The sequence below is a fragment of the Stegodyphus dumicola genome, chromosome 10 (assembly GCF_044657685.1).
Source record: "Stegodyphus dumicola isolate Sdum_Otavi_A_Nest chromosome 10, ASM4465768v1".
NCBI lineage: Eukaryota > Metazoa > Arthropoda > Arachnida > Araneae > Eresidae > Stegodyphus > Stegodyphus dumicola.
The window spans coordinates 119,440,318-119,453,269 of NC_140777.1; the positions used below are offsets into that span (position 1 = coordinate 119,440,318).

At 30.0% G+C, this 12,952-nt stretch overlaps 1 protein-coding gene across 1 annotated transcript in view; it reads left to right on the forward strand.

The window, feature by feature from the left end:
- The window catches only part of Ns4 (Nucleostemin 4), a 99,809-nt gene extending 89,568 nt beyond the window's left edge, over positions 1-10,241 (forward strand). Inside the window, 1 exon segment of the mRNA XM_085825450.1 lies at positions 6,648-10,241. Coding sequence (XP_085681576.1) covers positions 6,648-6,910 — 263 coding nt within the window. The 3' untranslated portion in view covers positions 6,911-10,241.
- The last annotated feature ends 2,711 nt before the right edge of the window (positions 10,242-12,952 follow it).

Genomic DNA, 12,952 nt, shown 5'->3' on the forward strand with positions numbered 1-12,952 from the left:
TAGAATTCTCTTGATTTAAGGTTATTCTAATTATTCTAATTTGAATTTACTTTGTTTTTTCCTTGCTTTGAGGGAAGGGCCAGAATTTTCAGATAACTATTATAATTAAAATACACTGAAAGGGTTCATCAGCTAATTTTGGATACAGAAAAGCAAGGATTTTTGTAGAAGTATTTTAAAGAATGCTGAATTTATCATCTTATTGTTTGGTACAAGCTCATAACGCAGAATCCCTTTGCAATCCCACCAGACAGAGAGCATAACTTTCTAGATCCGCTTTTGGGGTGGCTGAAGATGGATCATTCCGCTTTCTCCAAGATCGTTTTTGCTAAATATTATTATAAATGATCCATTTTTCATATCCTGTCACTACTTGCTTCAGAAATGTCTCTTTGTTGGGTTTATAGAGCGAGCTGCAAATGGAAATCATCCACTTTTTCTCTGTTAAATCGTAGGGAACCCGTACGTCAAAATCAGGGTTTATACGGTTCATAAAAGAACTTAGGTTTTAGATTAACTTAAAAGTCCTTAGGTTTTTTTTGAAAACAATTTTTGGTCTTTATTGTGGATATCCTACTCAACATAAAATCTGTATAAAAATCTGGACTGAATGAGTACATAGCAAAATGAGGCATGAAAGAAAGATTCAATATAAAAATGTCTATTAGTAAAATTTGAATAAAAAGTTACTAATCTTTTTTAAAATATGTGGGATTTTTATAAAAATATAAAGGTTTCAAGAAATTTTATAATTTAATACAAATTAAAAAAATTACGAAATTAATTTTATTCTTGAATTTGTTTTACAGTTAAGTTAAATATTAGATTATGTATAATTATGCATCTTACTGAGATTTATTTTATTCTTACAAATTACAAAAGTGGTATTACAGAACTGAAGTTTGAATTTAGATAATTGCTTTAATTTATTCAGTTCCTATTTTCTGGTTAGGACCTTAATTTTTTTCATTGATGGTACTTAGAAGTGCTTAATTTCCATGTGAAGAAATGTGTATGAACCCTGAAAATAGTTTATGTAGCCAAGCTTCAAAAAATGCTTGTTGATGGGGGATTTTGACATGGTGTTTTAATCTGATCTTCATCTGTGGTTGAGGGACTACCCTGGTGTTCTTGATATTTAAGGTCGAAATCACCAGCTTTAAACCTAACAAATTATTTCTGCAGAGTTCATTCAGCTGTAGCACCTTTGTCATTAATAGCGCATGTGTTGTTTGCAACTTGTGTGGCATTTTTGCCTTTCCAGTAAAAGAAAAGCATTAAATGCTTAAAATGAACTTTGTTTTCTTCCATATTCAAAGGCATATAAAATTGAGAAAAATTAACACCCTTAACAAAATTTTTTTCTAGATATTTCTCAAGTGCTTTCTTTTTTACGATATGTTTGCATGTCATTTGTTTTCATTTGTTCTGATATATATATATATATACCTGCCCTTATGCCACCTTCCAAACACTAGTGTGAGTTTTCTGGACAACCCAGTATTTTAGATTATATATAATAAAATTGCATACTAAAGCTAAAAGTAGCTCCCATATATTATGACATCACCTGCTGTCACTGTTGTTAGCCCATATACTTTATAAAGTTAAAAACAAGATAAAAACTAATAGGTTGACATACCAAAACCATTTTTATAAACACATTCAGGAGCTTTCACTGACAACCTCTCTGCTTTGTCAACTGGAACTATAATAGATGGTTTCACCACATTCATTGTCTTTTATTGGTTGTACTCAGAACTGTAGTTCGGGTGCATGGAAGATTAAAAGGAAAGCTTCTATTGCAACATGGCTTGGTGGAGATTTCAGTCACTTCTCTAATTTTTTAGGCTGTTTTTAATGCCAGAATTTTTGCTTTGTCCCATTCAGTTACTGTTTGAGAATACTCGATAAAATATTTAACTAAATATATGTTATTTTCAGTGACGAATGGTTGGCAAAGAGCTTGAAACACTTTTTTGTGTTCAGCAATTCTTATCAATAGTTTTCTGGATGTTGAGCCAATGTGTTTTGTCACTTTTGTATTTTCCGTGCACACTTTTGCTTCATACCGATGGTGTATGATAGTTATTTTTCCATCATTCTACATTGAACAAAAATTTTTCTTTAAACAGGGTTAAACGGGAGTTGACTTTACTAATAATTAAAATTAGTTTTTAAGTATTTGATATTTTATGTAGAGACGAAAAGAAGGCCATATTTGCTACTGCATAAGGACTCTGGAAAATAAGCCTAATAATTTCTAAATGTGATAATACCAGCATTCTTTGCAAGTGTTGTTTTGTTGATTAACTCAAAGATATAGTGATAATCTTAAATTTTTATGAGTATTGTATTTATGATGTTTATCATGTTCAATTAATCAGTATATGAATGTCATTATCAGCATTAAATTCTAAATAAAATTCAGTAATAATACATGAAAAAATTACAGCTGGAGCTTTTAGAGTATTCTTGTCCTGTGGCTGAGTGGATGAGACTGCGGAAAACCAAATTTAACCCTTTCATCAGTTTCAAATCTCATTGAAGGACCTGGTTGTGTGTGGCTTTTATAGTTTTTCTTTGTCAGTATAGTCTGTCATGTAAGTGCAAATCAGTTTCTCATAGAAAGTCCTATCTGAAAACATTCCTTCCTTAGACAAGCAGCCCCAAGCTTTGTCTTTATTAGTCAAGTAACCAATCATCCAAACATGAGCATCTTGTTCACCTCAATCAGATGTGACTTTCAGGGAAGGCAAAATGTGTGACGCCATTAAGCTGTGTTCACACTGGTCTGTTGGGGCAAAAAGTGGCAACACGAAAAAAAAACGCTTTCCGCGTACGTCAATTCAAAACAGTGCGGCAACTTTTACTTTAAAAGTTGTCATATGCTCGCACTAGATGGCACTTCATATCAGAAACTTGTGAGGGGGTGTGAAATTATTGTGTGGCATTTTATAATTACATTTTCTAATAAAATGGATTTAATTCCGGCTCGATTAAAACTTATTTTACTTCTTACTTTGTGTAAAAGGAACAGAATGCAGTGATTTATATTAATATGTGAGAGATGACTGCAGCAAGGAGATGCAAATAATTTAATTGAAGAAATGTGGTTTAGCCAAGCAAAATTTCTTTTAATTACTTTTGCATGATGTATCATCAAATCGATGAATTTCTAGCCCTCATTGAACTATTTATTTAAAGGCAGAACACTAATTTTTATCAGAATATCGCAGAAAAGAATCGTTTGGAAGATAGGAATGAGATAGTCCAGAAAAGGATCATTGCATATATCTAACGCTGTATATATCTAATTTATTTATGAATTTTGTTGAATAATAATTAAAAAAGCTTAATTGCATGATTCTATTTTGGAGAGTAAATTTTTCATGGGGTAGAATGCTATAAATGTTTTTGCATGATATATGAACTTCTCTTAAATGCTTCCTTAAATGAACTTCCCTTAATTGTTTTAAATAATGCAAAAAAAAGTATATTTTGTTTAAATATATGTAGGATTTACAGCATTATTAAATATCACACTTAAAAAAGAAGTTATTTTTAAGTTAATTAACAAAAGCAATTTTTTAAAAAAATGTTTTAGTTTCTTCTTTATGTACGCATTTTTTACCTTAAATGCAATAGTAATTACTTCATATATTAAGTCATTCACATATTAATGAACAGACACTATATAAAGGTTTTTTTTAAGAAGGTCACTTTTATCTAAAACTCACTGAAGTAACTCCATTTTATATAATTTCTTTTTCTGTGTTAAAAATTGAATTCCATTTAGTAGATTTGCTGATGCTCATGCAAAAGTTCTTTAAAATAATGAAAAATTATCATCAAGATTAAACCTTTTGAAAAAGTGGAAAAGTATTCCCTAAAGTCAGCTAAATACTAGCAAGCTTCTTTTCTGTAATAACAGTTTTCTTAATTTTTTTTAACAAATGGTTTACTCGCAGGGCTGTAGAGTCAGAATCGGAATTAGGTAGATTTTTGGGTAAAAGGAGTTGGAACTGGAGTCGCTAAAAATAAGTCGACTCCGACTCCAGTTTTTGTTGGACAGTTTGAATTTGAAATGAAATTAAAGTAAATTGAAAAAAAAAATTAATGGCAAACTGAGTTATTATTTTTATTTATGGACTATATACATTAATAAATCGTTATTTTCTGTTTTATTGACATATTAATAAATAAATATAAGGAAGGAAGATTGATGTGACATTTGTCATTATTGATTAAACTGATTCATTTAGTTACAAATCTCATTGGTAAATTTAGGTAAGCAGATATAGCAGCAAAAACTCCCAAAATTGATACCATTCTTAGGAAGTGAGCAGGAAAAGGAGCAATTATTGATCAAGCATTGCGATGGGAAAGTACATATTTAATGATATAGAGGTTATTAGAATTAATAGCTTTTTTAGAAGATGTAGATAATCCTAACATTTCACTAATAGAAAAACTGTGAAATGATTTTGCAGAATTGGAAACTATTCTTTCTACTCCGTATATAGCCACAAAAGAGCTACAATCCGAAGAATTAACAGGAGGTTAAGAATGCGAGAATGTGATGTTTGTTCTTTCTGAAATGGAGGGTTTAATGCAGAAGGAATTATTTCTTCAATGAAAAGAGAAAGTAGATTGATCAATGATGACGAACAAATTAAAAGGCAAAGAAAGCCATCTATGAACTTTCATTAAGAATGAAATTATTCTCGGAAAATTGGAGTATTCAAATCAGGACAGTCAAACTGAAGACATTGCAACTGAGTCTCTATCATCCTTTTCCAGTGATGAATTAGATTTTGAGAAATATTAGGATAATATTGAAAAGGCTAAGGCAAAGCGAATGAGAATAAAGAGCCTTTAGATATGAAATTGAAAAAATACAAATAGATTTCCTCACCGTCTTTGCAGAAATAGAGAAATATGATTGCTCTTGCAAGTCACCTCTTATAAAACTTATAAAAATCTATCCTGAAAAGTTAAAAGAAGTAGCCCTAACAGTAATAGCTCTTCCTCCTACTCAAGTCAGTGTGGAAAGACTTTTCTCAGCTCTAAAACTTATCAAATTGCATCTATGATCTTCTAACAAAGAAGATCTTGCCACAGGTATACTGTTTCTTAGAAATTACTAATGCCAGTTTTTCCATTTCAAAATAAATGCTAATTAATATAAATAATTTGCTATGCCATCAATTTTTTCCCTGTAACATCTATCACTTCTTTTATATTAAAAAAAATAAGCTGTAACCCATGTGTATATGTTTACACAAAAATTCCAGGAGTCGGAATCCGTCATTTTCTCTACCGACTCCACAGCCTTGTTTACTCGTCACCATTCAGAACTCACTAAATTTTTTAATTAGATGGAAACATCAACTTTATACTAATACCAGTATCTCTTTTCCTAGTTTCGTGCCAGCCGAAATAGCATCAGATCATAGTAGTCAGATCTTATGAAATATACCAAAGGCTTGTTATCAAAAGAAGGATAATGCACACGATACCCAGCGAAAAGGTTTAAATGAATGATGAATGAAATGAAAAATAAGTGCAAGCTTCTTGTGTCTATCCCCAAATAGAAAAGTTGTGGTAGATTTAAAAAAAAAAAAAAATGGTGTATTCGTACTATCATCAGAGGTAGGAAAAAGTAAGGCCTGAACCCACAACACAAGTTCCTAATAAAAGCTGAATTTCCCACTTGAGTGTGTTATCTCTGCGCTAAGGTATCTTACAAGTAAGCATGATTTTCATGCTTCACCTTCAGGAAACTGAAGAAGTATCTGGGCTACTCTGAAACTAGTGATAATATTTTCAGTAAGTATTTTTTTTTTTTTTTTTTTTTTTTTTTTTAAATACCAACTCCATTACAACACCATTCCTGGTGATGCTTGAATCCAAAATCTTCCAACTCAAGAAGCCAATGTTTTATCCACTAGGCAATAAAAGCAACCTTAAATTGATGTAGATATATTTTAAGAAAAATTCAAATTCTGGGATTTTGAAATCCATCATTATTTTCTCGTAACAATCTGTTGTTTAGATTATTCTGTAAAAACTATCAACCATATATAATTTATGGTTGATTACTAAGCCTTATCACTGCTAATAAACTTGAGAATTTTCCTTTAAATAATTTATAAATCTCTTTATTTTATTAGCATATGCATTTTTTTTTTATTATTATCTGAAATTTTTATTAAGATTAGTCCATTTGACTTTTTTTTTTCATCAAGAAGAATTTTTGAAAGTGCAATCATATAAAAACCATGGTATAATCTGGACATTTGAAACGTGATGCCTGAAACTGACGTGTCAAGCATAAAAAAGTTGAAGTTAAGTCAACTCACGCGGTCTCCGGCCATCCAGCAAATGCCACCTCTGAACTCGCTTCTGATTGGTTAACGCGTGACCACGTTGGTGTGAACCCAGCTTTATGGATCCAGCTAATGAAGCAGGCAGGGTTTTTCAAAATGCTTCAGTTGTAATTTTTCATTTTTATTTAGTATAAGTCTGCCTTATTTTTAATTTTAGTATAAGTAAATCTAAGCAAATTAAATCTTGAAGGTTACTAATATTGTTTTTGCTTGCAAGTTTCTGAAATAAACATTTTATATCTTTTCTATTCTTAGAAATGTGGTCTAAACACCCTGGTCTTCAAGAGATTTTATCAGTACAATCTCATCGTCAGAAAGACCAAGAATTTACAGGACATTTAACAGAAGATTATGGTGATATAAAATTTGTTAGAGTCACAGATGATACAGAAGATTATGATGAAACAGAATCAGAGGAGGAGGATTCAAGGAATGATGAGGCAGATAGTGAAGACAGTGCTGATGCTCCATCATCTGATAACAAATTTGGATTGCTAGGTGAAGAAGTAAATTGTTGATTGACAGCTTGATACTGTTTACTTATGTTCTCTTAAATCATGTTCATAGCATAAAAACTTCTAGAATTTCCATAGAAAATTTTTATTTGACTTTAGAACTTGCCTATTTAAACAGGAAAAACACAAAGCTGTTCATTATATCATTGTAAATACTATAAATTTAACAGAGCACTGTATAGGTAAGAATGTAAATAATATTAGTATGTGCCTCTTTCTTCTATTCTAAACCTGAAACCCCTAAATATACATGGAATAATTTGGACATATTCTTATGCATATGAATTCATTGAAAAAAAAAATGCAGAAGGAGAGTCTTTCCAGATTTCTTTTGTATATACAGCATATATTAAGCTTAGTTTGAGCTAAATATAAACTGAAGTCCAAAATTTCTCAGTAGTCATGTTTCCATAAATGTATTTTCTACTTTTGTCTGTGATACTTAGACCAACTTCATGAAGTGAAATATTTTCAAAGTAGACAGAATTAAAATTTTTAATATTATGAAATGTGAATAAATAACCTATAAAAATATTAACAGTGATAGAAACAAGAATTTATCAAAATATGTGCATTACTTTCAGTAAAACTGCATTCAAAATTTTTATATATGTTAAATTTTTTACGATAGGTTTTTAATAAAAGTTGCTAAAAAAAGATAAAAACCATATCAGAAATATTTAAATTGTTTGATTACTCATTTTTATGATGTATAAAACCTGTTGTTTTCTTTTTGCTGACAAATATGTTTGACAATTTCATGGAAATAAAATATTGTTTTCATAAAAATTAGCTAACAGTTAAGGAAACCTAATTAAATTAATTTTTAGCACTAAACAGACACATTTATTTATTTGATATTAGTGTAAAACTTTAAGAACTGTGGACTGTGCCACAAAAATTGCCTCAAAATTATGAAAAGAAAAGAAAAAAAAAAAAAAAAAAAGAAGAAGAAGAAGTCTGTTTATATCCCCCTAACTGATGTAAGAGGATTTGGTGACACCATATGCCAGGCATGTGAAACTTTTACAGGACAGTATTAACAGAAATTTTGTGAAACTTTTACAGAATGCAGGCCATATTAAAAATTTAGGATTTATTGATATGATAATATAAAAAATATATGTGTCTTAATCAGTTTAATCTCTCTGCTATTTAATATAAATCTCCATCAAAAAATCTTTAAAAATATAAAATACAGAATAAGATAATATTTTTAAATAATAATAATAGTAACCTTATCGATGCAATGATTGTGACATCATGGTTGACACAAGATGGTCAGTATTCAAGGATATTATGGGCGTTGAAACTAACAATGTGTTTTCCAGGTACACATCAATAATTCACGTGTCTTTGTCTGGAATTCCGTGAATTTCATCCATGAAAAAAGTTGTTCACATTTATATATGCTTCCAAATAGCATCATTTTTTTCCTAGCCGAAAGCTGCCAGTTTTGGAAACTTGCCACTTTAGAAATAGTTTTTAAGAAAGTCAGTTAGTGTTACATCCTTTCTTTTTGTCTTCAGAACAAAGTTCACTAGTAATGCGATTAATTCCATTTCCAAAGAAAGTTATACTAGTACGACATCAACATCAAACGGAAAAGAGAAAAGTCGCATGTTTGCTTCTTGTTTTTTTAAGTTGCTGAACTTAATGCTGAATACTTAACTCAAAGATTTCAACTTATCTGCAGATTCAGTTACATTTGGAAAAGTGGTCATGGCCCATGCAAAATCAGGGTGCGAGGCCAGGTGCTACCCATATGTTGCACTTGCCTGCCATATTTTCCTCACATTTTTGCTGCTTAGTAAATTTAAGACCCCTTCCAAATTGAACTTTTCTCTTGAAGTCGATGAAAAAATAGGTAAAAGAACTAAAGAATTTAAAAGAATATTAAAGTCCTTCTTCCCCATTTTGATAAAAGCAGATTTCTCTTAAGCACATTGTATTGGCCTAGACTTTCCTATCCTAAGCATCACACTGAAACTACAGGTCTGTGAAATAGCTGCTATGAAGAGAAAAGTGAGGGAGAAAAATCTTTTAATGTTGGAAACCTTAAGATTGAAACCTCTTAAATTATGCTTTTTTTTCATAAAAAAAAGGGCAAAAATGTATTTTTGTGGTTTTATTTTGATGCTAATGATATTTAGTTTTTAGTAAGAATTTTTTAATAAATAGCGATGTGGCATTGTGAAAAATGTGCCATATATGAAACAGCAACTAGAATCAAATAGTTAAGATTAATTTGGAAACTGAAATATTACGTACTTTTTTAGAAATTAACTAGTCCTTGTCAGATTATTTTATTTTGTACACAAGAAGAGAAATTTTTACATGGTGCTAGTTTTATAGCCATGCTAAATTACATTTTACTTTTACAAATTAGGAAAAGAGATGTAACATAGTGCCTTTATATATTTTCAAAGTTAACCTTTTTTTTTTTAGTATCCTACAATCTGACTTTTCCATTGACAAGTAGAAAGTGTACATAAATTGTTTTCTTAATGAAAAGTTTTGAGTAATAACTTTTGTGGTTCAGAAACTGATTACAGTAATCAAACCCATAGCTGTTGCAATAAAAATTATTTTTTGTGAGTATTATTTTAATTTTTATATATTGAACACATTTCTTGTGTGTTGTTGGTATATATGTTCCCATTGTAAGTATTCACCTACATTTTGCAGCCTAATAATTTTATACAGTACACAGAATCCCTCCTCTTTTTCTCCCCTTTTTAAGAACAAGGGAAAGGAAGAGATAGTGCAAAATTTAAGAGGGTATAACTTCATTACTATTTTCAATATTTTAAGTTGTTGTGATTAAAAAACAAGTATTGTTTTAAAATGATTAAATTACATCTATATCTAATAAATCTTTTTGAATATTAAAAATCTTTTAGATATAATAATGCATTCTAGTATGCGTAATAAATCCTCCTTGGAATATATGTTTCCACGATGGACTTATTTATTTTGTCAATCATGCTTCTAAAGTGAAATCTCTGCTGTAGGGAGCAAATAAGCAGCCATATCTTGAAGACATATATTCATCTTTCTACATTTTAATAAAATTTTGCAGATGTACAGCATTTATTATGCATAATCATCTATCTGTTTCTGTGGTAATGTAGATTTAATGTTTTAAAATACAATTGTATTAAAAATTGTTATTGTTCAAGAATCATTAAAAATAATATTGACCATTAATTGCATAGTCTGATAGAATAGGAATTTCTTGATGATCTTCAACTTGAGTTTTGCAGACGCATCAACTGTAAGTTACTGTGAATATGTAAATCTGTGAATTCTATTAAACAGTTTTTGATCTCTGTGTTGTTATTCTTCTCCCTTAAAAAAAAAAAAAAAGAAAAGAAAAGAAAAAAAAAGAAAAATTCTTGCGAAGAAAATTTTTTCTTTCTCCTACATCCCTGTCAGAAACAAAAAGTGAAGCTGAGACTAATCCATGTATTATAAGATGTACACTGCGCCAAAAACAAAAGAGAGAGAGAGTGATAATTCTATATCTCCCGTTCTATTGAGCCTTTTGACAAAATTCAACATGCGTTTTTCATGTTTCGAAAGCATGACTTAGGATATGTATTAGATTTAGATATAGCATTGTTTTAATGTAGGTATTTTGACTACGACTCAAATTATGCCAAACTGCCAAGTTTTGTAAAAATCGAAAGAGTATCTTTTAAAAAGTTAGTTCGCAAAATTTTAACTCCTCAATATTAATTGAATTTGATATATATTTATTAATACCTCTTTCTTTTTATTAAACTTACTTGATTCCTTCTTCCAAAATTCAAAATTTAGGTTCATTCCAAATAAAATTCGTCCATTTTTTTATGATTTATTTCTAAAATTTGTATTTTAAAATAATTTTTATAAATTTTTTGAAAAATTTTTTAATTACTCGTATAACCTTTAAGATTTCTACCATCACCTTAAAGTAGATATATTTCTAAGCAGACCAGAAAAAAATAAGTGTTTTTTATTCAAAATTTTCTAGGATATACGTGAGTTTACATATCGGCACGTTTTGAAATTTGACATATTTGTTATAAGCGATAATAGCGGCAAATGTGGTTTACGCGTTTTGTTAAAATTATTTGACTTTTTTCCGTTCATTTAGAATGAAAAAAGGGAAGGTTAGGTTATTTAATTACGGCAAAGCCTCGAGAGCTATCTGCCTAAGAGGAGGGATGATTTCGTGGAGGACTTTCTATGATATATATATATATATACGTTACACATGGGAAAACCACAAAAACACCCATGCAGCCAACCTGTTCGCGGAATTTGAACCTCGGACCGAACTACCAGTGTTCAGTGTCTTTACCACTCGGCCGCTAGTGGGCCAAAAAAAAACAGGGAAGGAAAATAGGTTACTATAGATTAGAAAGGTCAAAAATTTATCTTGGCACCTTTTTTTAGTTCTTGGCGCAAACTTAAAATGCGCAAATTTTTCTTCTTGTGTACAAAATAAAAAAATCTGATGTGTACACCACATGACTTCCTTGTACGGAATATTAAATTATACGCATTTTTTCTTGCATTTCATTTAAACTTATTGGATTGAATTAAATCTACTTCACCGACAGCGCATAAACCACAATAGAATAAATGCATTCTTTAAAATTCACTTTAGTATTTGTTTACCATAGCGACACTCTGGCGCTAGATTCACTTAGCAGTATTATATTTCGTTCATATTATAACTTGTAATGCACAAAATTTATATCATTTAAAGAATAGAATTATCTAATCATTGCCACATGTTCTATTCAAATACTATAATAAAGCTAGAATGATGTATTAAAAAAATTAAGCAAACAAAACAAAAAAGAACAGTCAATTCTCATTCTCATTCAATTAATTCAGTTCTCACTTCGCGAGAAGGCAAAAATACATAAAAACTCAAAAAATCTATATTAAAAATTATGAAGTAAATCTTAAACACTTATTTTCTCGAAACAGTTCCAGAAAGGATTAAGCATGATTTAATTGGCAATAATAAATGGAGGCGTTATCTTTGTTGTTGCGAAGCTATGTTTCTCTAGATTGGCAACAAATCCACTAGTCTGCCGTTTCAAATGTAAACTATCGATGGCCGCATAAAAAAAAAAAAAGCTTAGCGGCACTTAAACAACTTTAAAACTGTTGATAATTCTAAAAATATTGCATACAGATTTACTAAAGGCATAAAAACCTTAACTGGAAGGTAAAAACAGCATAATTCAATCATTTTTAAAGCCAAAAATGTACAATTTACAAACATATACGAGTAAAGAAACTGAGATCACTGAGCCGGGTAACAAAGTGGATATATATATAAATATATTTATTGAAAAAGAAAATTTAAAGCTAACTGGTGATTAGACGTAAGACCTATCTGGTCTCAAAAACTTTTGCGCATAATGCTGCAAAAAGATTTGAAAGAATAGTAGTAGGTAGAAACATTGCAGCGAACTTGCTAAAAAGTTACCAGGAGCTGTAGCTCCACGAAATATTATAACACAGTACTACATAAATAATAAGAAATTTGTCTGGAAAAACTGTAAACACGCGATAAAACTGCCAAATTTAGTGCTGGAAGACTAGCTAATGCACGAAAAAAATTAATCTGACCGTTGTGAAATGTGAAAAGTGAACTCGCATGAAAAATAGATCGACGGAAAAATATATATATATAAGGAAGGTACAAAAAACATAGATTATAAAATGCCTATACTTAAAAAAAAATAAAAAGAAGACACAAAATGCATCAAAACAATATACAATAAACAATAATTAAATAGCAGAAAAATTGTAAATTAACCCACTCGTACTCTCAGTTGGCTTTTCAAGGGACAATAACTATTTTATGAACTAGGTTAAATACCATTACGAGTTTCGCCGAAACAGACCATTGAAGCTCTTGTTTAATGCGAAAAATTTTTTATAAAAGAACATTAGTATTTCCGAAAAAATTTTTTGGAATAAATCCTTTTTTGTAGCTCCACTGCTCTGTTCCTTTTTCCCGACGCGTCCGCTGAA